This window comes from Caenorhabditis remanei, chromosome III, assembly GCF_010183535.1.
Source record: "Caenorhabditis remanei strain PX506 chromosome III, whole genome shotgun sequence".
NCBI lineage: Eukaryota > Metazoa > Nematoda > Chromadorea > Rhabditida > Rhabditidae > Caenorhabditis > Caenorhabditis remanei.
The window spans coordinates 5,701,228-5,725,339 of record NC_071330.1 but is presented as its reverse complement, the minus strand read 5'-3'; the positions used below and the strand labels follow the sequence as shown (position 1 = coordinate 5,725,339).

General features: G+C 40.5%; 8 protein-coding genes and 1 pseudogene across 9 annotated transcripts; 4 read left to right on the top strand and 5 right to left on the bottom strand.

Annotated features, from left to right (window-relative positions):
• Positions 1–216: 216 nt before the first annotated feature.
• Positions 217–1,191, bottom strand: GCK72_009281 (uncharacterized protein; the record flags this gene model as incomplete). The annotated part of the gene is made up of 7 exons (XM_003098147.2): positions 217–284; positions 333–393; positions 519–612; positions 657–768; positions 816–921; positions 967–1,079; positions 1,128–1,191. The coding sequence occupies 7 exons, from the start codon at positions 1,189–1,191 to the stop codon at positions 217–219; spliced, it is 618 nt and encodes a 205-aa protein (XP_003098195.1).
• A 1,709-nt stretch (positions 1,192–2,900) lies between these two features.
• On the bottom strand, positions 2,901–4,582 carry GCK72_009280 (uncharacterized protein; the record flags this gene model as incomplete). Its single annotated transcript, XM_053727297.1, has 3 exons — positions 2,901–3,086; positions 3,136–4,287; positions 4,547–4,582. The coding sequence occupies 3 exons, from the start codon at positions 4,580–4,582 to the stop codon at positions 2,901–2,903; spliced, it is 1,374 nt and encodes a 457-aa protein (XP_053586874.1).
• Positions 4,503–5,244, top strand: GCK72_009279 (annotated as a pseudogene). The gene is made up of 2 exons: positions 4,503–4,521; positions 4,952–5,244. Coding segments are annotated over exons 1-2 (312 nt in total).
• On the bottom strand, positions 4,881–6,120 carry GCK72_009277 (uncharacterized protein; the record flags this gene model as incomplete). Its single annotated transcript, XM_003098138.2, has 4 exons — positions 4,881–5,122; positions 5,173–5,271; positions 5,321–5,974; positions 6,024–6,120. 4 exons carry the CDS (start codon positions 6,118–6,120, stop codon positions 4,881–4,883), a joined length of 1,092 nt encoding a protein of 363 aa, XP_003098186.2.
• GCK72_009278 (uncharacterized protein) lies at positions 5,299–6,006 on the top strand (the record flags this gene model as incomplete). The annotated part of the gene is made up of 1 exon (XM_053727296.1): positions 5,299–6,006. The coding sequence occupies one exon, from the start codon at positions 5,299–5,301 to the stop codon at positions 6,004–6,006; it is 708 nt and encodes a 235-aa protein (XP_053586873.1).
• A 1,844-nt stretch (positions 6,121–7,964) lies between the features above and the next one.
• Positions 7,965–8,884, top strand: GCK72_009276 (uncharacterized protein; the record flags this gene model as incomplete). Its single annotated transcript, XM_003098181.2, has 5 exons — positions 7,965–8,129; positions 8,174–8,299; positions 8,344–8,436; positions 8,481–8,610; positions 8,658–8,884. The coding sequence occupies 5 exons, from the start codon at positions 7,965–7,967 to the stop codon at positions 8,882–8,884; spliced, it is 741 nt and encodes a 246-aa protein (XP_003098229.2).
• A 146-nt stretch (positions 8,885–9,030) lies between these two features.
• On the bottom strand, positions 9,031–9,734 carry GCK72_009275 (uncharacterized protein; the record flags this gene model as incomplete). The annotated part of the gene is made up of 2 exons (XM_003098140.2): positions 9,031–9,246; positions 9,525–9,734. The coding sequence occupies 2 exons, from the start codon at positions 9,732–9,734 to the stop codon at positions 9,031–9,033; spliced, it is 426 nt and encodes a 141-aa protein (XP_003098188.2).
• A 632-nt stretch (positions 9,735–10,366) lies between these two features.
• Positions 10,367–13,434, top strand: GCK72_009274 (uncharacterized protein; the record flags this gene model as incomplete). The annotated part of the gene is made up of 5 exons (XM_053727295.1): positions 10,367–10,432; positions 10,480–10,638; positions 12,023–12,196; positions 12,271–13,316; positions 13,362–13,434. 5 exons carry the CDS (start codon positions 10,367–10,369, stop codon positions 13,432–13,434), a joined length of 1,518 nt encoding a protein of 505 aa, XP_053586872.1.
• A 211-nt stretch (positions 13,435–13,645) lies between these two features.
• On the bottom strand, positions 13,646–23,270 carry GCK72_009273 (uncharacterized protein; the record flags this gene model as incomplete). Its single annotated transcript, XM_003098142.2, has 12 exons — positions 13,646–13,831; positions 14,726–14,846; positions 15,091–15,176; positions 15,227–15,363; positions 15,781–15,937; positions 16,087–16,228; positions 16,301–16,392; positions 16,516–16,610; positions 16,660–16,806; positions 16,853–16,974; positions 20,930–21,055; positions 23,083–23,270. The coding sequence occupies 12 exons, from the start codon at positions 23,268–23,270 to the stop codon at positions 13,646–13,648; spliced, it is 1,599 nt and encodes a 532-aa protein (XP_003098190.2).
• Positions 23,271–24,112: the final 842 nt, after the last annotated feature.

Genomic DNA, 24,112 nt, shown 5'->3' with positions numbered 1-24,112 from the left:
CACATTTACACCATCAGTAGCAAATACATTATAAACAGGCGATAGATTGATTTAAAAATTAAATGAGCGTTGCGGGAAGAAGTAAGGCAATAAGGGGGAACACGGGAAACGTAGGCGAGAGAAAAGGGAAGAAATGGATCGATTCTTTGGAAACCCATAATTGGAAAATAAATAAACGTTTCAGAAATGAGCGTAGAAGATTTCATATAGACGAGTTTAGCACGGGCATTGACGACCCTCGGTCTCTTCAGAGTCTTTTGGTGGATTCATGATCACGATATTCGCTGGAAAATAACATATTACAGGGATAACTTCATGATTTGAATGCTTACGTTGCTCGGGAGTTTCCTCTTGAACAATTCCAGGAAGAGCAGTGGCGATTTTGCGGAACAGCTGAAATGTACCGAACTATTTCCGTTATCAATTTTTAAACGTCTGTTTTTTTTTCGCGCATGTGACATGAAAAGCAAATTGATGCTTGAAGAGCGCTTCAAATACATGTTTTCTTTAAAATTTACCTGTTTCACATTGTATCCAGCTTTCGCGGAAGTCTCGATGAACATCACATTCAAATCACGCGCCTTCTTCTCACCATCTTCAGTGGAGACTTGTCTGAAAAAACAAGTTGAAAAGTGATTCGTTCAAAACTAAACTACCTTTTGTCAGCGAGATCGGTCTTGTTGCCGACAAGCACGATGATGACGTCACAACCACGCTCGTTGCGCACATCATCGACCCACTTTGTCGTTTGATGGAACGAGTTGGCATCTGGACTTTGAGACTTGAAAATTAGCACATCTTGCTTCAAAACTCACTTGTGATGTCGTAAACAACAACAGCGACACTCGAATCACGGATATACGATGGAATAAGAGACCGAAAACGTTCCTGACCGGCGGTATCCCACAATTGTAGGCGAATCTGAACACAAGAAATATAAATTTAGTTTGACTCTTGTTTAATCACCGTTCTGTCTTCGAGATACATCGTTTTGCTGAGAAAGTCAATTCCAATGGTAGCCTGATATGTGTTGTCAAATGAGTCGTACATGAATCTTGTGATGATGGATGTTTTTCCGACTGTAATAAAAGGTTTTATTCGGAAAAGTTTTCAGATGAACAACTTACCGCTTTGCTCGCCGAGGAAGACAAGCTTGAACTTTTTGAGTGCGTTATTGGTGAAATCGGCCATCTGGAATCAATCATAGTTTTTTTGAATGAAAATAGACTGCTATTATGATCAAAAGAGAGCAATTGAGAATATGACGAATAAAACAAAAACAACAATGCACAAGAGCAAACAACCAAAAGGAGAAACACTGTCAGGAGGGAGAAAAAGCCAAGTGGAAAACTGCTGAAAAAACCCCGAATGTATTTTATTTCACGACAAATTGCATACTTTTGGCTGAAATCTGCATTTTTGCGGAGAATTAGGCGATTACTTCAGAGCTCGGCACCGTCTTTTTTGTAAAACACGGTGATTTTTTCACAACCAGCTAGTAGGTAGCGAGGCAAAAAGTTAGTCCACAAAAAGGGGCGGAGACCGCCAATGAGACACACGAAAATTATTGCAATCCAGGCACGCGTTTTTAGCCATGCGGTTTTCGCAACTGCGGCGCAGATCTTTCTCCGTGCAGATGGAGCTTACTTTCTCCATGGCCGGCTTTTTTGAGTTCGTCCCCAATCTCCTTAATAAAAATTCGGTATCAATTGATATATCAAGGACAATTTTTTTCAAACTTTTTTGCATTTCAATGGATTCCCCGGTTTTGAATCTAGTGCCGTTAGGGAGTTTGCAAAAATTCTTAGGACTCAGTTTCGAACAGGACGCTATTCAATACTTCGAGGCCACGCTAAACACTTCGTGGCCGAGAAATTCATTTGAGTTCAGTAGAAACATTGCTTTTTTACGTGGCCTAGGAATCTAACCAAGTGGTTCCGAAAAAATCACCGTGGTAAAAATAGAAAAGGAGTGACTTGAAATTTCGTGTAAATCTCTTCAGTTAAAGCAAAAAGAATACATTTGACAAAACATGAAATGCTGCAGATCACTCTAATCACCTTATTCATTCATTTTAACCGAGGTTTGGCTCACTTTAAAGTTTGAACTTAAAGAGAAAAACTACTCGAATACATAGAATACGAACAACTAGAAATAATATCCGTTTTCCGCCCTTGATGGAAACTCTCAACAGTTTTTGATGAAATATATGACACAAAATGAAGGAATACTCATTTTCTTATCAAAAAGAATGATGATTACTCATCATTTTGTGTACATTTATCGATTGGGAATAGGAAATGGAAAAGAAGTTGAAGTTGAAGTCAAGACAAAAAAGTTTTTCTTCTGTGTGGCTCCAAACAAAAGGCAATTGAAAAAAGAAAAACGGGACCGCCAGCATGTATTTCGAAGTGGGTCAAAAGAAAAGCGGAAGGCGCGGAGAAGACGGAAAAGTACACGCTCCTCTTTCTCGATTCAGTTGAACGCGGAAAGGAGCAGCAGTAAGACAAGAGACTCAGACTCTGTACATTTGAATTGTCGATTCAGTTTCAAAAGCACTTGGGAAGAGAGTAAGAGGAAGGGGAATTGGGGACAGATGGACGGCTGTTGCTGTCCCCCCGAGAAAAAATAGACAGTGAGAAAGAGGCGCAGAGAGAGGAGAAAGTGGACAACGAGCACACACAGACATACAATTGATAACATATCGTTGATAAACATTTGGATATGATTATATAGTTGGTAGGGCAAATAGGAAATAAGCTAGAGTGAGTTAGGTATTTGAGTAGAGAGTTTGAACAAAGTCATATGAAATAATTTATTCATTATGTTATTTCCTGTCATCAAATTATATACAACCAAAAAATATTAACGGTAATAAATATCAAAATTATTTGTCGTGTTTAGGCTTTTCTGAGGACATAACAAGCGAATGTGTCGGTCTTGATGAAGCAGTGCTCACGGTTCTCTCCAGCGATTGGAGAGAGTCCTTGTTCACCGCAAGCCACGTAGAATTCCCCGCTGACGAGTCGAGACTTGACACGTTGGGCAAGACGTTGCATTGAGGATTCTGGATCCTCGGTAAGACTCTGAAAAGTGGGAATGTGAAGGAATATAGTTTCATGTTGAGATGTTTACCTGTCTGATGAGCTTCCTGAGTCTAACTGAGTTACAGATTGGGGTATCATCAGCAGTTCCTCCCTTTGAGAATCTTCTGTTTCTGAATCCAGTTGCTCCTCCTTCATATTCTTCTACATCTTCTTGTGCCTCATCATAGTTGGCTCCATTTGGTGCTCCTCCTCCGGCAGCTCCTCCATTGTATCCTCCTGCTGACGCATCTCCGCCTGATGGTGCTGGTGCGGCGGCTCCAGCGTCTCCTCCGGCTCCCGAGTATGTCTGGGCTGGTTCTGGTGCCGGTGGTGGTGGTGGTGGGGGTACTGGAGCGGGTTCTCCACCTCCAGAGTAGTTGCTGCCTCCAGTAGCTGCTCCAGCGTCACCTCCTCCTCCAGAATAGCCTCCAGCAGCTGGAGCTGCTTCTGGCGCGGAAGGCGCTGCTGATTCGGAGCCTCCTCCAGAATATCCACCGGATGGTGCGGCTGGTGCGGCTTCAGCTCCTCCTGAGCTGCTGGAATAGTCTCCTCCTGATGGTGCAGCTGCTGCAGTTTCGGATCCTCCGCCTGAGTACCCACCAGATGGAGCTGGAGCGGCTTCAGGTGCTGGTGCTGCTTCTGGAGCTGCTTCTGGTGCTGGTTCTGGTGCTGGTGCGGCTTCTGGTGCTGGTGCTGGTTCAGATGATCCTCCAGAGTAACCTCCGGCTGATTCTCCTCCGCTAGATGAAGATCCAGAATATCCTCCTGAAGACGATGATTCTCCTCCTGTTGAAGCTCCAGCATCGCCGCCTCCTCCTGAAGAATATCCACCAGAAGAGGAAGATGAGCTCGACGATGAATCACTCCCTCCAGAATATCCTCCTGATGATGATGAGTCTCCTCCAGATGTTGATTCTCCTCCACTGGATGATGTATCACCTCCGCTGGAGTATCCTCCGGATGATGAAGATGAGGTGTCTCCTCCAGATGAGGTTTCCCCTCCAGATGAGTATCCTCCTCCAGATGAAGCAGTCTCACCTCCTCCTCCGCTAGAGTATCCTCCACCTCCAGCCGATGAAGAGGAAGTGTCTCCTCCAGATCCAGAATAGCTTGATGCTGAAGCAGTGTCTCCGCCGCTAGAATAAGAAGATCCTCCAGATGAGCTGCTTCCTCCTCCAGAATAAGAAGATCCTCCAGAGCTCTGAAATTTAGAAAAATGTTAGAGAAGCAGTGAGAGTGGGCGCGCCCCTAAAGCTTCAGGCATCTAATCGAAGGTCTACTTCGCAAGATTTCAGTCTAGATCCTATTCTGAGAAGGGCCAAAACTGTTAGCGTGATGTTCTATGCTAACCTTAGTATATGAGTACTGAAAACACACATTATTAGTAAGTCAGAGCAAAAACTGAACTTAAATCTCATGCGTACTCTGTTAGAATGTGAATCACAAAACTACCTACGTACCAGGGGATACTTTGAGAATCCATTGCTTCCAACCATTGCCTCTTCTGGAATCTAAAACGGCTTCGGGGCTCAATCGCCACCTTGTATTTCATGCATTGCGTTAGAAAACAGACGTACACATTCAGAAACATTTATATACAGGACACAGGGGAACATTGTTTTAGCCCGATGAAGGGCGTCGAACAGGTGGAAAGATGGTGATGGGGAAAAATGAGAAGACAAAACTAGGACACTTCTTTTCGAGAATTTCGAGAAACTACAATTCTCGTCCTCACAACAATAACATAATACATCATTGGAAATGATTTGGATGATCATGATGATGATTCTTAAATTATGCCTTGTTGAAGAAGCGCGAGAATCTGAAGCGGGATGGATAAGAAGAACCACCACTTGCTTGTTCAGAGTATCCGCCTCCGCCTGATGGGGCTGGTGCTGGAGCTGGTGCTGGTGGTGGTGGGGGTGGTGGTGGTGGTGGTGCAGCTGGTGCTGAGTATCCTCCTCCACCGCTGCTTCCGGCGTATCCACCGCTGGATCCTCCGCCTCCTCCTCCGCCTCCGCCGGCGTATCCTCCTCCTGAAATTAGCAAGAATTACGAACTAGAAGTTTTGAATAGACTAGTGTACCTCCTCCAGTTGAGTATCCTCCTCCGGAGCTTCCTCCTGATGAGTATCCTCCTCCAGATTGTCCTCCGGTAGCGTATCCTCCGCTGGATCCTCCTCCTCCTGAGAAAAAAACAACTATAAAAATCTATGTTCTACTGTAACTTCTTACCGCTGGTAGCGTATCCACCTCCTCCGGATGAAGCATACGATGGGGCTGGGGCGACTGCGTATCCTCCTCCTGAGCTTCCACCTCCACCTCCTCCTCCGCATCCTCCGCCTCCTCCGGATGGGGCAACAGCGTATCCACCTCCTCCGCTGGATCCTCCTCCGCCGCATCCACCTCCGCCGCCTCCGCCGCCTCCTCCTCCACATCCTCCGGAGCTTCCTCCACCGCATCCTCCTGAAGATCCACCTCCGCATCCTCCACCACCTCCTCCGCCGCATCCTCCTGAGCTTCCTCCTCCACATCCTCCGGAAGATCCTCCTCCGCATCCACCGCCTCCTCCTCCGCATCCACCACCTCCTCCTCCGCATCCTCCGCCTCCTCCTCCTCCGCATCCACCGCCTCCTCCTCCGCATCCTCCGCCTCCTCCTCCGCATCCTCCGCCTCCACCTCCGCATCCTCCGCCACCTCCGCCTCCGCATCCTCCGCCTCCTCCGCCACATCCTCCACCTCCTCCACCGCATCCGCCGCCACCTCCTCCGCCGCATGGAACTGGTGGTGGTGGTGGTGGAGCACATCCCCCGCCACCTCCGCATCCTCCACCTCCTCCTCCACATCCTCCTCCGCCACCGCAGCCGCCTCCGCAGCCACCTCCGCAGCCTGAAACCAAAAGATCAGAATATCAGAATTAGAAAGATCAGTAGTATACCTCCGCCGCCGCCACCTCCTCCGGCACTAGGGAAGAGGAATGACGAAACGTGGATCGTCAGGAGCAAGAGAACTACCAACCGAAGGTAGGTAGCCATTCTGAAATGACAAGAGCTTGAATTGAATGGTTCGGGATTAGAAAGAAGAAACCAATAAGATTCAGAGGTCCAGAACGCAAAAAAGAAAAGAGGTCCTAAAAGTAGGAAAGCTTGAATCAGCTGAAAGAAAGAATGATGCTTATTAGGGAGAACAAGTCGATCTTATATACTTATCGCAATTACTACTGCTAGCAGAAACAAGAAGTGTTGGTGAAGAAAAGAGAAAAGTCCGCCCCCTTCCCAACTGCTTGCGCGAAATGTCTGGTTTTGGCAAAAACATACATACACACATCTCTACGCACACATATTGTTATCACAAAATGACACCGGTTCTCACTTACCAGTTACGACATCTTTATTCAGATTTCAGTTGGGACGGGGAGGATCAATTGGAACCGTTTTGAGATAGGAGGAGGGAGTGAGAGAAGAAGAGTCGAGACCTTTTGTGATGGTGTTCTAGATAGAGAAAGAGATAGAAAGTGATTGGACAGAGATCTGGATGATTGTTCTGGTATATAAGCAGAAGGGATTCTCCTCTTTAATTGGGAGATCACAAAAGAATCTTTTGAAACTGGTAGACGAGCTAGCTGGGTTATCCTTATGTTCCAACCCGTTGGTGACACGAATATTTGAGTAAACTACTTTGACGAAAGACGCTTTCTAGATGAACATGAGCACAGAAAATATAATTGTTCACAATGTTACCTGGGCTCTGATTTTGAATTGGTTCTATTCAATTTGACTTTCAGGAAGAGAATTACCGTAAAACCTCTAATCGAGGTGCCCCCATTAGCAAGAGTTTGGTGCACAATATCTCAACTCCCCTGAGAGCTATTAAATTTTTTTAACTAAAGAAATATTTTATAAGTATTCAGCTAGATTTTGTCTGTTGGCAACATTTTGATATCTTGTGTGACAAAAAAGATCTAACGCGTTTTAATTTAAAAATAGGTTTTTCTGGGGACACCTCTATTAGAGGTTCTACTGTAATATAAAAGTTTAGTTGACATTTTTAACGTCCGCTCATGTTTTCAAAACCAAAATCTGTTCAGAATTGTTTTTTCTTTAAATTTAACTCGTATTGAGATTACTGTAGTTCAATTCTGTATCGAATCTTCTTAACTGAATATGTTGTCACTCCCGCGAAAGATTAACGAAGTATTTCTTAAAACCCTTGCCCATTGGAAACGGATATTCTGGATACACAAACATCTAGAAAGATGGGACATTGAGTGACATTGGAACACTTCCTCAGAAAACATATCACTTTTGAGTAAAATAGAATAAAGAAATAATTGTATTGTGGGGAAAGGTTGTTCGATACTTTGCAGATAACTCAACGTTTGGAAAGGTATAAATTTAGAGCAAGCTCTGAAAGTTTATGATTTCACTCAACATCTGTATACTGTAACAACTCCCCAAATAGTTCTTCCACTTCTTCATCTCTCCAGAACTTTGACGCAATTGACCATTTATTTCTTCGGATGACGCAACAAAGTTGTCTCCCGTTCATCTCTCTCTCTCCCCCCTCATCTAACCAGTTATTATTCGTTCCATTTGCACTGATTCTGATTCTTTTTCTCCAAGAGATAACCGTCTTCTTCTTCTTCTTCTTTGTTTTTCCAAATGGGGGATACTTTTTTGTTGTTTTCAACAGAACAACAATGCTTCAACAATTATTTTATTTCGTGCCAAAGGGGATACACAATGAAAAGTTGTTTTTGTTTTCCTTCTACTCCAGATGCCGCCTGTATCTTATTTGAGCACCTGTCTATTCTGAAAGACCATATAAATGAATGGGTCACTGAAAGTTTTCAACAGAAATTATTTTCTTCTTCAAAAGAATGCTTCGTCTAGTGATGTTTTCTGTTCTTCTGATATTTTGTAAGATTTATTCGGTTGATTCTGTGGCAGAAGATTGTGCAACATCCAAAAGAGAAACTAGATGCTCCAGTATTTTTGAAGATTTACAGAATTGTTATAATGCAACTTTCAAACCAATGTTGGGGGTACAGTTTTTTAGAATTTCGATTTTGAAGTTACTAATTTTCAGGACTGTCTCGTAACATGCAGTGCTTGTGAATCCTATAAATGCTCGAATCCTCAACCTGAAACTACTCTCAATTGTTCAGCCCTTGCTTCACAATGTGATTCGGCCACTTTCAGCGAGTTTATGAAGGTAAGCTATTTTCTAACAGTTCCTTAACTCTGAGATCTCTTCAGGAAAAATGTCCAGCAACATGTGGAAAATGCAATAGAAAAAATGCGAACTTGTGTTCGGACAAGAGCAAATCTGAAGTTTGCACTACTATGGCGGTTTAAATTCCTTTTTTAAAGTTCCAAAGACTTTAGGTTTTCAGACTTTCTGCAACACAATTGACTACTATGATTTACTGTCAGAAGAATGCCCTTCCACTTGTAACCGATGTCCACATAACGGTACAAATCCAAACGGAAACGGAGGTGGAAATGGAGGGGACGGAAATCAAGGTGAGAAAAATGTGATTTCCATATACCTAAATCCCTTTCTATTCCAGCTTGCACCGATGTGGCAAATGATTGTTCCACGAATCTTGCCAGATGCTCCGATGCCCAATATGCTCCATTAATGCACCGCCTTTGTCCAAAAACCTGTAATTCCTGTAAAAACTGTGAAGATTTCCACAAGATGTGCTCCACATGGGTTTCTCACGGATTCTGCACAAAGTACAGTCCGGCAGCAGTAATGAAAACATGCCCAAAAAGTTGCGATCTGTGTAAATGATTTGTTTTGAAAGATTTACGGAATAAAGAATTTATTAAATATTTTTAGTAGAACTTTTAGCAAAGCTGAAAAACGACACGTGGTGAGACTTGTTACAAATGAAAAATATCACAACGACCTGTTAGGAACCCTTAAAATAATACAGATTAGCATTCAAAAACATATTTTCCCCGTGGCATTTCGACTTGTTCATATGGTAGTTTCGCATGATCGAGCATCTTCTTCGATGCGCGGAACGCAAGTTCGTCTCGATCTTCCAGATAATAAACTTTCTTGACTCTCGACTGAATCAACATTTGAGCACATTTGTTGCACGGGAAGAGAGTGACATAGACAATGCAGTCGTGTAGTGTTGCACAACGCTGAAAAATGGGAATTGTTTTGAGCTATTATGGGGTTACCGGATATACGGCTCGACAAGTTCGCACCGGAAATACACTATTCGGTAGAACGATTTTGTTTCATAAGGAAACATTTTTAGTTTAGAGAATTTTGAATTCTAGTTTTTTTTTAAATTTCGTTGGCACAAAAAAACGTGGATTTTGATAGTACGTTTAGAGCCACGTGATGCAAAATATTGTCAATAAGAGGAATTTCGTGTTGTCAGCAGAGCATTTTTATTTGATTTTTGAATACTTACCTTGTTTATTATTGCATTCATTTCAGCATGTACCACATATAAATGTTTATTGTCCTCCGGATCCTCCTTATCCCATCGAAAAACGTCATCATCAACACCAATCGGAAATCCATTGTATCCAACCGAAACGATACAATTGTCTTTGTCAACTATAACACATCCAACTTGAGTATTTGGATCTTTACTTCGAAGCGAAGTCACTTTTGCCATTCGTAGAAATCGTTGATGCTTTTGTAATTCTTCTTCTTTCAGTTTTACAGTTTCTTGGAGGTTTTTCAAGTTTAAATTAATGTTGAGAGCATTTAACTGAGATTCTAAATTGACGGAATTCGTGGAATACGTTTCTTCTGTAGGCGTGGGAGGGGACATTGGTACAATTTGGTCACAGAAAATATTGAAGAAAAAATCAATTTTGAATTTCGAGGTAAAATTATATTTGGAATACGGTCAGTAATCGAGTGCAATTGCGCGTGTCGGTGTTTGCGGGTATCGATTTCTCATTTTTTCGCGTGCGCGGGATTCTGTTCTCTCTGCGTCCTCGCCGCTGTTGCGTCAATTTTCGTCGCCTATTCATTATTTTCTTTTGTCCTCTTTTTCGATAATCTTCTCCTCCACAATTTGTGTCTATTCAGAACTCTTTTTTTCAAGCTTAGTTGCGGAACTTTATGTTGGGAGACGGAATTTTCCATATTTTAAATAGCCACTTTGATCGATTCATCTTCATTCTCACGTGAGCTTTTCTCCTATCTCAAATTTCCCATTTCTCTCAATCTTTTCTCGAATTTTACTCGTCTTTTCTCCAAGTGATATTGATTTTCTCTAATTTCAGAGAACTCGGAAAAATGACAACTGTCGAAGAGGATCTTCTACTTAGCGAACCCGCAACGACGGAATTTGATTGTTCAGCGGTATCATTCAGTAAGGCTGGACAAATGTTGTAATTTCAAACTTTCAGATTCTCGATGAGGATATACTTCTCGGCGCCGGAGATGTGAGCTCCCGCAAAGAGACACTGGAATCAATAGACGACTCTTCACTCCTTCTAGAAGATTCTGTTGAGCATGCTTCGGAGCAAGATCCGGAGCAAGTTCCAGATGATCATGATAATGAAAAAGTAAGTGTACATTCTCCCCTCCTTCTCAGATTTCCCCCCTACATTGAAGTCTTCGATAATCTTTTTGCATTTTACCAAAATGTCTGAGCTGTTCAGGCAAATGTATATTGATAATGATAGTTATTGTAAGATATTTTTGTGTACCTGTATTTCTCACAAGCTTCTATAATCTGTGTTATTTCTTCTTCCAACCTCTCTCTTTCGCCATTCAGATTTGCCTAACCCCTCCTGAATTTCTTATTTTTCTTCAAAGTTTTCATCGTTTCTCGGATTCACATTACCTCGGGTCTCCAATACTCGAGTGATTTTGATTCTATTTTTGGCCTGTAGCCTCCCCTCCCTTTCCCTCCCAAGTTTTCTATATTTAAAACATTCCCACCCGACCCTCATTTGACGACAACCCCTCACACACAAATCGCATATCGACAACTTCTCCGGGACAAGTTATTTTCGATAATTATATTTTCGATTTTCTGCCGCTCCGAGTATAATTCTTACGGTGCTTGTTGTACCTTGTTCTTGAATTACTTTTTTCGTTTGAATGACTGTTATACTACGAAGGGTTTTTCGGTATTGTTTATCGACGGATAAATGTATATAAAGTCAGATAAATCCGATGAATCTTGTATGAATACTAGTGAACATTCAGAATGTAAAAAAATTGTACAGGTGAGAAGCAGAAGTCATTCCGTCCTGTTCCGATTGAAAGTCTTTGGTGAGATGCGAGCAGTGGAATGGACCAACGAAAAGAGTGTGCTCGTCAATTGCTCTTTCGTTATAAATAAAGTAGAATACTTAAATTTTCCTTAATTACGGTTTTCAGATATTCATGTTCGAAGTTGAATGTGATCAACTTCGACATCCAGTCGGACTACCTCGAACATCACCGGTTACATAAAAATAAAAACTAAAGCGATTGATAAATAATCTGGCTTCTTCTCGGATAATAATTGCTTTTTTAAGTCTCTTAAACGTTATGCTTCGGCGTTGTTCGATTAGTCCGACTGGAGAATGATCATCCTAGATCTTCTAATTCATAATTTACTATAACGGTTTTGAAAAATAATTTGTGATTAATTTCGTAAAAAGAAACTACAAAGTTTCACAAACCAGTTATTATGATATGCTGCGAATATGTGTAGTCTTGTATGTCTGTAAATGGTGCTATCAGTAACCGATTTTTGAAACATAACAGGTGAACTCACCTGCGAAAGGAAGGTTATTTTTTAAATTCAGCCTGAATGTCATATCTGAAATCTTGAAATCTCTCCTTTATCTAATATTGATTTAATCTGTAGTCTCATGTGTGAAATTCTTCACTCTAACAACACATTACATGAATTTATTGAATGAGTAGGCGAAAAAACGCAAACAATTATTACAGACCAACAATGACAACGAAGATGTCGAAAGTGACAAAGAAGAGTTGGATTATGATGAAGAAGAAGAGGATGACGATGGTCGACGTGAGAGAACGAGTCGATACACTTCCGAGAAGAAAGGAGGATCACGTTTAACTTCAGAGGAAGGCGATGAGAATAATCAAAGTGGAGGAAAGGTGAGTTTCGGGTTAAAATGATTTTTTTCTAACTATTATAACTGGAATGGCTCAAAAATCAATCAATTTTTCAGAGCAAACGTAACAACGGAATACCATCACTTTTCGACAAGACCATAACCAATAATCCATTGAAAAGTGGAGATCAACCAATTGGAGTGGTTCTCCGTATTGAAGGGGAAGCTGAGAGAATCTTCTATCCACCACCATCATTCATGGCAAACGAAATGCAGCAACCGATTGTTCCACGTCTTCCAAACGGAATACCACTGATCGCAATGCCAGCGAATCACGGACGTGCTGGATTCGGAGCTGGGTATCAACAACAAGCAAGGATGGCCGGAGGTGGTGGAATGTCTGTAATGCCTGGACAATGGGATAATGAGGTGGCAAAGTTCTTGAGCGGTGCGCCAGTATCCTCGTCGCATCGCGCCCGCAGTGGCAAGAAGAGAAGAAGCTCGTCGTACTCCAGTGCTTCCAGTTATTCCAGTGACAGTCGATCCAGATCTAGAAGCTCTTCTAGAGGCAGAAGACGTGACGATAAGAGAAGAAGACGCAATGATGATCGTAGAGAAGTTAAAAGTTATGGAAGAAGAGATGACAGAAGAGACGATAGAAGAGATGACAGAGATAGAAGACGTCACGATGATCGCCGCTCGAAGGATAGATCAAGAGAAAGAGATTCCTATCACTCGGAAAGGGACAGAGATTCAAGAAGAAGAAAGGAGCAATCTAGAAATGCTACGATTGAAAGTGCGAAAGCATTGGGTCTCTCGACTGATTATATGGACCAAGTCAATGAACAAAAGAGAAAAAGAGAAGAAATCGTTCGAAAGAAGGAAGAAAGAAGACATGGATCTGATAAGAAAGAGAACTCATCTGCTCCGATCGCTTCTGTTTCTGCCTCCACATCAACTTCTGGCGGAAAAGACAAAATGAAGGCGTACTTGGCTGTAAATGTTTGCGGTGTTCAACAACTTCCGACAGCTGTCAGAAAGATTGAAGCATTGGCTGTTGACTTGGGACCGATCAAGAAGTGTTGGAGATCTGCTGAAGATGTCGTTTCGATTATTTTCAATGCTCACGACAAGGCGAAGGATTTTATGATCAAGTACAATGGGTAAGTCAGTATAAGTAAGCGCTCTCAAATTTCTTTTTTTTTCAGAAAAGTGCTCTCCGGTCTCCGAATAACTGTCTCACTCGAGAAGAAGTTCCTGAATCTGAGCGAAGTCAACTGAGGAAAGTATAATACCTATTAATAATAATTGAATCTTTCACTGTGCTTCAGAATCTTGTATTCGGTTTTATAATTTGTACAAATAAACCTATAATTTTACACAAGGAATTTTGATTTTTGGTCAAGGAAAGGAATCAAATAGAAGAAGAAAGAAAGGGACACAAATAAATATAAATTTGGAATAATTATTTCATAAACTCAATACATAGACTTTAGAGTTGGACGTGTTCCGTCAGTGGCGGTGACTTCAGAATCAATTTTCCACTCTCCTGAATACTCATTCTCTGTCGACATTCTGCTCCGAGAGCACTCTTCTCTTGATGTGAATTCCACCATTTTTGGAGACATTCAATCACTGATCGATTCGTATAACACACGATAAATGACACGAAGAAACCCTGAAAATAAGAAAAAAAAGTTTTGAAATGTGAAAGATATGGGGAACTATTATCGAAATAAACAAGTTCCGACATTTTTCCCCCTCGGTGTTTGCGGACTCAAGCCAAAATTTGATAATTTTGGCTTGAGTCCGCAAACACCGACGAGAAAAAATGTCGGAACTTTTTTTATTTCGATAATATGTAGATCACAAAAATAGAGGCAGACAACTTTGAAAATGAAGATACTGATGGGCATTTTGTAGGGATTCACGATGTGAGACTAGCCAATGTTGTATATTTTTCGAGACACTAGTATTTCTAGCTCTAGAATATTTGAACTAGAAAATCGTAAAAATGAATTTGACAGTCTGGTATCATGTTATGTTATTACAGTACCGTGCAAAAAGATGTGAACTTTGGATTTTGTCAGTGGAAAATCGCCAACTTTGAGAGGGTGTTACGGAATATCTGATTGCGCCACAAAGTAGATGATGTATAAACAATACAGACCAAGAGTGAACTCCTTTTTTGTAGTTGACAACTTTTTTGTACGGACACCTCCTAGAGAGTTATAGTAATTTTAAAGGGACAGCTCAAAAATCGCACTACTTTGCACTGAAATGGGTTGATTTGAGGAAGAAAGTGCTTTTTCGATATGTAACTTGCTAGGGAGTGTTTGTACAGAAAAGTTGTCAACTACAAAAATGGAGTTCTACTTTTGATTTGTACGATACCATAAAAAGTTATTCTGTGGGACAGTTAGTTTTACTATGACACTCAGAGTTGGGCATTTTCAACTGGAAACGGGAAAACAATATAATTTTCAGCGGGACTGTATTTCTAACTCTAAAATTATTTTGACCGGAGAATGGAATAAATGAATTCTGACAGTCTGGTGTCGTTGTTACTCACCTGTAACCCATTCAGGGATTGATCTGTGACTTGATAATACGTATTACTAAAACGATAGATTGTCAATAACTGCTGCACTCCGAACACTGGAATCAACATGAATGCTCCGCGGACTGCTTTTCTGAAAATACTGTTATTCATTGTCTTTTACAACAATTCAATTCCCTAAATGTGTTAATTTGATCACCCCTTCTTTCTATTTTTTGTCCTTTTTCTTCCCGAATGACGTCTGAACCTCCTGATGAAGTTCAACCCGAAACCCGATCCGTCTCAATTTCTTTTTCACTCTCCCAGATAATCCCAGGGTACAAAATAAGGACTCTCTCTTCTCTCTCTCTCCCAAGAGTCTAATTCCGTCTTCTCACCTGTATTGAATTCTCTCCAAATGCGGATTGCAGCGCAGTTTTTTGACGAGAATTATGACGACGAGACCGAGAAGAAGCAGGTTTACCTGGAAACGAATTGATTTGGATTCAAGAAACAAGGAGAAAGGGAACATACTCCCATGGCTAGAAGTGATGGTGCAAATATCATCCATTCGACCCAGGCGACTGTTGAGTTCTCGATCCAACACATTCCGACGTCATCGTTGAGTCCACGGACTACGAAATAGACGAATGTAATTGCACCGGGGAGACCTGGAATATGGGAAAATTGATGAGTGGAAGAAGTGGGTATCGGTATGTTTAGGTGTATGGATGTCCACACGTTTTCTGTCAAAAGCAATAGTTGCACTTCATTTCATATTCAGGTTCCGAAAATATACACTCAAATTGCTTGAATTTCTGAATTGTCCCGGGTTTTCATGTCTCTAATTCAAAACTTCAAAATCTTTTTTCTGAATATCCAGATTTATGCTCTTTTCTGCTAGTTTGTCTGTCTGTCCGGATGTCTAGCTGTCTATATTTCAGGTTTCTAATCATGTCATTATCTGAAGGCTTCAATGTCTTTCCATATTTCTGTTTATCTAGATTCTTGTTCCAGTTATCTATTCAGTGGCTACTATACCTACAGTAATCCTCTCCAAACTTTCCCGTTCCCAAAAACTACCGTACCCCAACAAATGATCTTATAGCTTCTCATTGTTTCTCCTTCCGAATGTTGTGCTGTATGCAACAATCTAAATAGATAAACAGCTTCTGCAAGCATCCACGAGAAGTTTGTCAATCGAAGATACCGTAATTGAATTGAGAAGAGAAGGCGACAGAATATCTGAAAAAAGAGTGGTTGTTCCCTCTAAAAGTTCAGAAAAACGAGAAGGAAAGGTGGTCTTTAGAGGGGGAGAAAAAGGGGGGAATTTGAATAATTCAGTTTTCGAACCAAAAGGAATAAGGGACCAAAATGATCGTTTCTTTTCTCACATGATTCTGGTAGACTTGAGAAGAGAGTGGAGCGAAGCTAACGACGAAAAGTGTTGCTGTGGAGAGATAGAATACACCGTAGAGGAGACAAGAGATGAGAAGATGACGATGGAGAATGAACATTGGCTGGTAACGAATTGGCCTGAAAGAGAGAAATGGGAGATGAACAATGAATTCAGAAGAGACAATGGAGCTGTTATTTTTAGAAGTTTACCTGAGCCAATTTAGAAGAAAAACTGCTGGAACAAGGAATATGACACTGGCTGAGTAAGTGAGCATTCCAGCGAGTAATCGGGCTTCCGCATCCTGAAATTTGGAGAGTTAGGGTAAAGTAGATCTTCTCAAACTCTAGTAATTCAGCCTCAGTAAACTCACACAAATTGAAACAATTTTTCACATTTACAGTAACCCTGTGTTCTGTTCACTCACATCATTCTGCATGCATCCAGCATAATCCGTGTATTCTTTCATCCCTCCCGTCTTCTCTGGCAGATCCCATCCCCTACTTTGGCACAGTTTTTTCGCTGAAAATCATATTTTTCTACCCATTTTTCCTCTTTCCATTTTTCTTACAATGCCGATCATAATCCGTTTTGACATTAGTCCCTCCATAAATATAATTTGGACACTGCTTCACAACTAGTCCCTCATCCGAAGAATCGAAACAATTCCATCCATCCCACGTGGCAGGACACGGGGAATCATCGTGTCGATGATGGTCTGAAAATAGAAACAATTACAGTAATCCATTGTTTTGAAATCTTACACTTGACAAGAGTATTTCTACAACAATAACGAGCAGCCGAGCAACAGTCCTTGACAATTAATTCGAATTGGAATGGAAGTGGAGGGTCGAGATCAAGACGGTTCAGTGGAGTTATTCGGGATCTGGAATGAAAAGGAATTGTGGTTTATTCTAGGTCAACACCATCATTGATTCCCTTTTTTCATTGTGTTCTCTCTATTTGTTTTCCAGACAACCTCTTACCTATTCTTAGAATTCCAGCCCCTTCTCTCTTTCAAATTTCCGAATTCCCATATATTTACTCTTCCAAAAAAGAAGTCCCTTTCTATTTCCCCCAACAATAGAAAAGGGCATATATGTCTGATTGAGTTGAAAAAAAAACGAAAAGAGAAGAAAAATGAACTTTTCCATTCTTCTTTCCCCCATCCATCCAATTTCCTCTTTTCACACTTCTATCTATTTATTTTTTCATTTTTTCGTTCGCCCTGACATTTTTTGTGTCCCGGAAATTTACAGAAGTGTTGATTGGTTCAAAAGGGACGAATGGAACGGAGAAAAACGAAGAATAGATTGGGATGATCTGAAGGAAATGAGGGTTCGGAGAAAAATATTTGCAGAAATTTTTTTAAGTGTGAAAAAGAAGAGGAATCAAAAGTGCCACTATGCGCGTGTGCTCCATCGAATTTTCTAACAAAAAAAAGCACGGCAGAGCCGAGTTGCCAGAAACAACAAATGGAAGATTTACAGTGACAAAGATTTGAAAAAAAAGCACACCTAACTTCTCAAGGCCTGAAAGAGCTGGGAATCTAACAAAAGTGGGCCAGAAAACCCGTTTTCGGAATTCTCGGCCACCCAAACAACTGTGTCCTAATCATGTCTCTAATCCCGTTTCTCTGGTTTTCCATCACTTCACAACAGAAAAAAAAACAATCGTTCTTCGCTAATCTCTAGTCGCTTTCACAGAAATTCCCTTGCAAAAAAATGGAGCGAAAAAGGCAATTTTCTCATCAAAAGTTGTCAATCATTACCCTCTTGTTCTTTCAGAAATGAAAGGATTAAAGTACGTATTTTTCTATTGTTCTTGCCGTTTGGAAGGAGTTGTTTTCTGTCTTTAGGCTAGTCAAAAGTGCTGATTTTTTAAATACAATTCTAAGCTTTCCGGGCGAATAGTAAAGAACAGGAATACCAGAATCTCGTTTTTTCAAAATGTTTTGGATTTTCACCGGACATCTGGACGTCCCGTCATCCAAACAGACACGTGGGACATCTTGGAATATGAACAACTAGAAAATAATTGAAATGCTCAAAAATCGTTCATCCAGATGTTTGATTTTACTGGCAATCAATGAAATTGGCAATGAATCACTACAAATCTTCATTACCATTCAAAATTTTACAACTTCTTCCAGTCTAGAATTGTTCCTTTAACTCCCACGCTTCTTTTGACGGTCTTTGAAGTTCTGACCTTTTCCAGGTCAATTCCAAGAATCTTTTCCCATCCATTAATTTTCCAGCTCCATCTTCTTCTTCCAGCCCGACCTAATCCCAAATCTTCTTTTCGTCTTTTTGCCTGACTCAATGTGTTTTGCTTCTGTTCCCATCTCATCATCATTCCAGAAGAATTCTCTGTCAGAGTTGAAATGTTGCAACCTTTACACAAAACTGTCACTTCTCCCCTTCCCCTCTCTCATCATTTCCCACCAATCCGTCACTTTTTGCTCTTTTGTCTCTGTGTCACAAAGAATGACCAGACGAAATGGGGGGATTGGACTTCCCCCGGGTACCTAGGTGCATAAATTTGATCTACAGTAATCTAGAGTTTTCATACCACGATCTAGGCCCCTTCGGCATGAAATAGGATTCTAGAAATCTCAAAAACATTCATGTTTTAAACTGTGGTTTTTCTCGTATATCATCATGTGTTGCGATAAGACTAGACAGTATTGGAAAGTGAGAGACACAGACATCGGCGGTTATGATGGGAAACAAGAAAAAATATGAAGAAGAAGAGGAAAGAAGAAGATGAAATATTTTGGAACAGAAGAAGAAAAAATTGAGAAAGAGAATAGAGACACAGGTGGTTAGAGACAAGAATGAAATGGTCCATTGAACAAGAAATTTGGATAGAAAAAGAAGGAGAAGAAGTGGGCGTAAGAGGTTGTCGAAGGTGCAACCGAAAATAGGAAGAATCACGAGAAAAGGAAACAATTGAATTCTTGGTGTAGATCTGACCTTTTTGGTCTTTTTCAGTGAAGAAAGTTCATCTGTCTGCGTGTCCAGATATCCGGTTGTCTGCACAATTTCGGATTAGCCCGGTTCCTTGACTAGTTCCAAATGTGGAACGCTGCAGTGACTAGGTTTGAAACCATAGATTTCTGAATACCCAAAAATAGGTCTGTATGTGTGTCCCCCTATCCGGATGTCTCTACTTTTCAAAGTCTCCCTTTTCAGATCCCCAACTCTGAATCAGTCATCCAGATTTTGATCTTCCCTCCCAAATGACTTTCTCTCCGATCCCCCCGAGACTCGAAATGTTTCTAATTTTTTCTTCTGAAACAGTTCGTTTTTCTCTGCTCCTGGATTGACAGGAGGTCTATTTCTAATCCCCTCGAGACTTCCGAACATCATTCTTTTTCTCTTTTTTCTGGAACACACAAGAACATGTATACTTGTCAGAAAGAAGAAGAACTGAATGACGAGAAGCTCTTTTTTTATGCCGAAACGGAGTTTTTTGGCTTTCGGATTCGAACGATGCATGAAGGGACCGGAAATCTGAGGTGACAGGAGGCGAAAAGAAATGAGAAACATTCTGGAGAGGAGTGAGTCAGACGGGAAGTTCGAATGAATTGAGATGGTGTTGGTGTAGAGCTATTTTTATAGGTAAAGTTGACCTCGAGGGTTCAATTTTAGGGGGCAGAGATCGGTTAGCTAAAAGGTTTATGGAGTTCGGAAACTAAACTAGGGTAGTTGGATAGTGGAAGACGTGAAGATTCTGAATCTCTTCTCTGATTTGAACTTCAATGAAAATGAACCGAGTTAGAGGACTTTTAGTGAGAGGTTTGATTCGGAATTTAAATTTCAGATTACTGTAACTTTGATTATTTCAATTCTCGTTTTTGAAGTTTTCAGCTTTCCAATTATGTAAAAATGTTTCCGATATTACTGCTTATCACGCGGAGTTCAGGTTAGTGCTGGAATGCGGTGGAGCGGATTTGCAGACTGTTACACTTTGATTTCAAACAGAAGCAATACGAATCGGATGACAAAAACCGTAGTTCCTACTCACTCATTCCCTACCAGACAGATTAAAGTAGATTTTTCAGAATTGGAAAGCCCGCATCTCTCTCATCCGTTCTGTTGACCCACGTGCTCCATTCCTGTCCCATCGTTTTCCAATTTTAGAGTTCCCAAAAAAGGTCCCTCGCCACGTTTACTCATTCCTTCCCTCCCTTTTACATGGTCAGGAAATGAGTGTGGCGGTCAGTGCGTGTCTCTCTGCGTCTCTTCCCCTCACACACTATTTCATCCAATCATTTGAAAACTCGGTGGGTCCCCAGCAGAAGAAAAAAGAGAATTCGTGTGAAATGTTGCGAGTAAAAAAGAGGGCAAAAGGAGAATGAGGCGCAATTCTTTCGTGTCCCCTTCTTTTTTCGCATGTTTCAATATTTCTAAACATAGACAAAATGTTGGAAAGGGGGGAAGGTAATCGTATTACGTTTTGTCCTGCTGGTTCTGCCAGTAATGGATACGTTCTTTTGGGATGCGATGAGGATATCTCTGTGCTCAATGAGCACGAAAAAAGCGTCCGGTTTGAAATCGGAGATGGAAGGAAGTGAGGAAAAAAGAAAAGAAAAAAGAAAAGAGAAAATTGAAATAATGAGACTTCTATGTAGGTTCATCTTTTGGATATATCTGACCTTCCCCTGATCGTTGCTCCATTTTTGGAGATCTTTCAGTCTTTTCGCTGGGGGAGAGCAGCTGCTACAGTAATCCTTTTTCATTAACTAACTGGGTAATAGGGATATTTCCATTGCACTTTTTTATTATGTGTTGTCTCAAGTAGTGAGAGAAAAGCAACATTGAAAACAAACAACTTACGAGTTCAATGCGAATTCTGGAAGATTGTAGACGAGTGATCGATTGTCACAAGTGCAAAAATCCATGTTCATATCAATGGGACATATCAGAATTCCAGAGTTATCTTCACATAGATCTGTCACATATCTGGAAATTAGAAAAAGTTGATTTAGAGATTTTAGGAAGATGATAGGGGTCTGTTCTTTGCAAAAACTTCCCAGCAGCTTCATTTTTTCTCTGTTTTCGAAAGATCGCTCATCACTTTGTCTCGAAGCTCGAAAGTTTTAATATTGTTCCGGTCTTTTTGATCTACGATGTATCCTGACCACGAGGGTGGAAGTAACCATAGAGATTTCTCAAGTACACTTAAAATTTGGAGTTTAGTAAACAAGCACGTCATGAGCTCCGGGATCAGAAGAGAGTTCCGGCTAACATTTGGAAATTTAACTGTATATTGGTTACACGTTTTTATAGTGTTATTGGATGGTCTCAGTTTAAAGTTTACTGAAGAACTTTCTCACAGACAGGATAGAGTAGTTTCGAGGGAACTCAACAACTGTACTTTGTAGGTTGTAAGTTGGCAACATTTTTAAACTTGCTGTTTGCTCAGAAGAGTTTCTTGACTGACTCTATTAAAAACAATCTACAATCTTACTAACGAAGTCGTGTCCCTATTAGGTTGATTCATAATTTTCTGCAATTTCTGGATAAAACTTTGCTTCTATTTTTTCGAATCCAGAAAGATTTCTAGAATTCAAAATATTGTTTATCAGCATCGATGGTCTTCTGGCAACATTTTGGTAGTTTACTAATTTTCTCCGCGTAGAGCACCCATTTGAAATCATTTGAATGAGAAACTTGCTTCGTTTTGATATCCCCTTTCTATTCGGATTTTTTCCCGTTTAAATGACGTTGGAGTCCAACAAAAAGTTAGTTATCAGAGAGAAGAAAGTTGGATAAGTACGTTGAATAAAAAAGAATTATCCAGCCAGATGACAGCAGTTTGTTGTGGGTTACTTTCGCAACACTTGAACAAGTGTTGTCATACTGAAAACTTCGTTTTGTTATATCTCCCCGTCCTGGAGTCACATATTTTTAAATTTATCCAAATCAGAAACGTGAACATCTGATGTTACTTCCCTATCCTTTTTCAGGAGTTCTCACCACTCCACCAAAAGCACTGAGTCCCCCGATTCAAAAAACCACTTTTTCAGGTTTGAGAACATGCAGAGCTCGCAAATCTCTGTCTACACATTGTACTTTTCTCACATCGTTAGAGTAACAACTCCCCTACTTACTTCTAATAAAAAAATAGCCCGACCATACATGTGTTGGGTGGAAAGGTACTAACAACCAACTTAGGTCCATTTGATCTGCTATCTCATGTTGTTTCAAAACGTGTGGTATGTAACGACGAATTTTCTCACTCCGATAAATAATTTCCATCCATGAACTACAGTTACATAAGTCACCCTTAATGAAGTTGACAACCTACGGGTGGTTTGAAACAGATCGGCTTCTACGCTTTCCTGCTATAACTCCAAATCTAGCTCTGACGGCTGAAAGAGAAGAAATTTTTCTGTCAGATCCAAGTTTCTTGTTTCGAATCTTTTGAATCAAAATGTATTTGCGTTTAAAAAAGAGACCTTTGTTAACATACATCAACAAATTTTTTTTTGAATGACATAATTTTTAGACCAGAAACGAATGAAAACAAAATAACGTTTCAAAAACGCAAAAAGTTGCGTGTAAATCAAAGCTCCGTTCTCTGCGGGAAAATCAACGAGGAATAAATCTTTGAAAGTGTAACAAGTACTTAAGTAGGTCTGCCAGACAATAAAACAACCACATCGAAAAACAACTCCTGTGCCGAGAAATCAAAACGAAAACCAGCAAGAACGAAAATTGCAGAAAATTATGAATCAACCTAATAATTTCGATTCACCTTAAAATAGTATGAGTTTCCAAAGCTAACTACCACTACTCAACCAACTTCAATTTGATCTACCTCACTCTATGATCTCACTTCACCTTCCAAAATAGTGTTAATTGGTTGGACAAAAACGGGAGCAAAAGTGAGGTGAAGGCGTCATAAATAATTAATTACTTTCTTTGTTGTCTTTTTTTCAATGAGGAACAAAAGTGTCCTCTCATTCATTCACTCTTCTTCTCACCTGTTTTTGTAGTGGTCCAATAGCATAAAAATATAAAAAAAGCATGTTCCACATGTCAATGAATCGAATGCTTCTGGTGGATGATCTCCATAATTTGAGAATCGACATGACATTTGGAAATCGTCGACGATGACCGGAGGAGCTGGAGAAGCAGTCACACTTCCCGGAGGTAACGAAGAAAAATTCATGTTTCAAAACGTGTGAGCAAAAAGGGGCGGGGCTTATGGGTCCACCCGTGGCAAGACGCAGAGAAAATGAGGTGACGGGAAGAAGAAAAAGAATGAGAAGAAGAAGTGCAAGTAGGATTTAGGAAGAGTCCTTAGGATGAAGAATGAAGGTGTCTGAAAAAAGTTAATGGAGTGGGAAATGGTTGAATGAAAAACGGGAAGAGCGATGAAATTGAAAAAAGTAAATGAGAAAAGTAAAAAGTAAATTGGAAAATTTTGGAAATGGAAGAGGAAATGAAAGTCATTTTCTTGGGAAATGAGAAGTTTTGAAGATCTCAAGGATCTTCTGTATAAGTAGTCATCAGAAGAAGCTGTCTCATATAGTTGTACTTGGGGGATGGAAGAATGATGATGGGAGGAAAAGTGACACATTTGAACAGTGTGCTTTGATCAAAGTATTATCGGTTTTGGATTGAAATGAGAATAGGATCTGAGGGAGATAGAGAGAGAGAGAGACTTGGGAATGATGGAAGTACAGAATCGTATTTCTCGAAAGAGAAAGATCTCGGAAACTCCGACCGGTTCCGAACCGGATGCGGCTTAAAATATGAACCAGACGGATCAGAATCCAGATTTAAACCGGTGTTTAAAAATTTTATATCAATAATTAGTCGGGCATGATTATTCTGGTTTGAATCGGTACGGTATTTACATTTAAGCTTGGTCAAGAAGATCCTGAATCAGAGAATCATAAAGTAAATCGAAAGTTAATGAGATTTGGAAAAACGCGTTCTCATACATTTAGTCAGTTTCAGAGAACCTTTCAGAACTCTTTTACAATATCTGGCTTCAAAATTTGATTT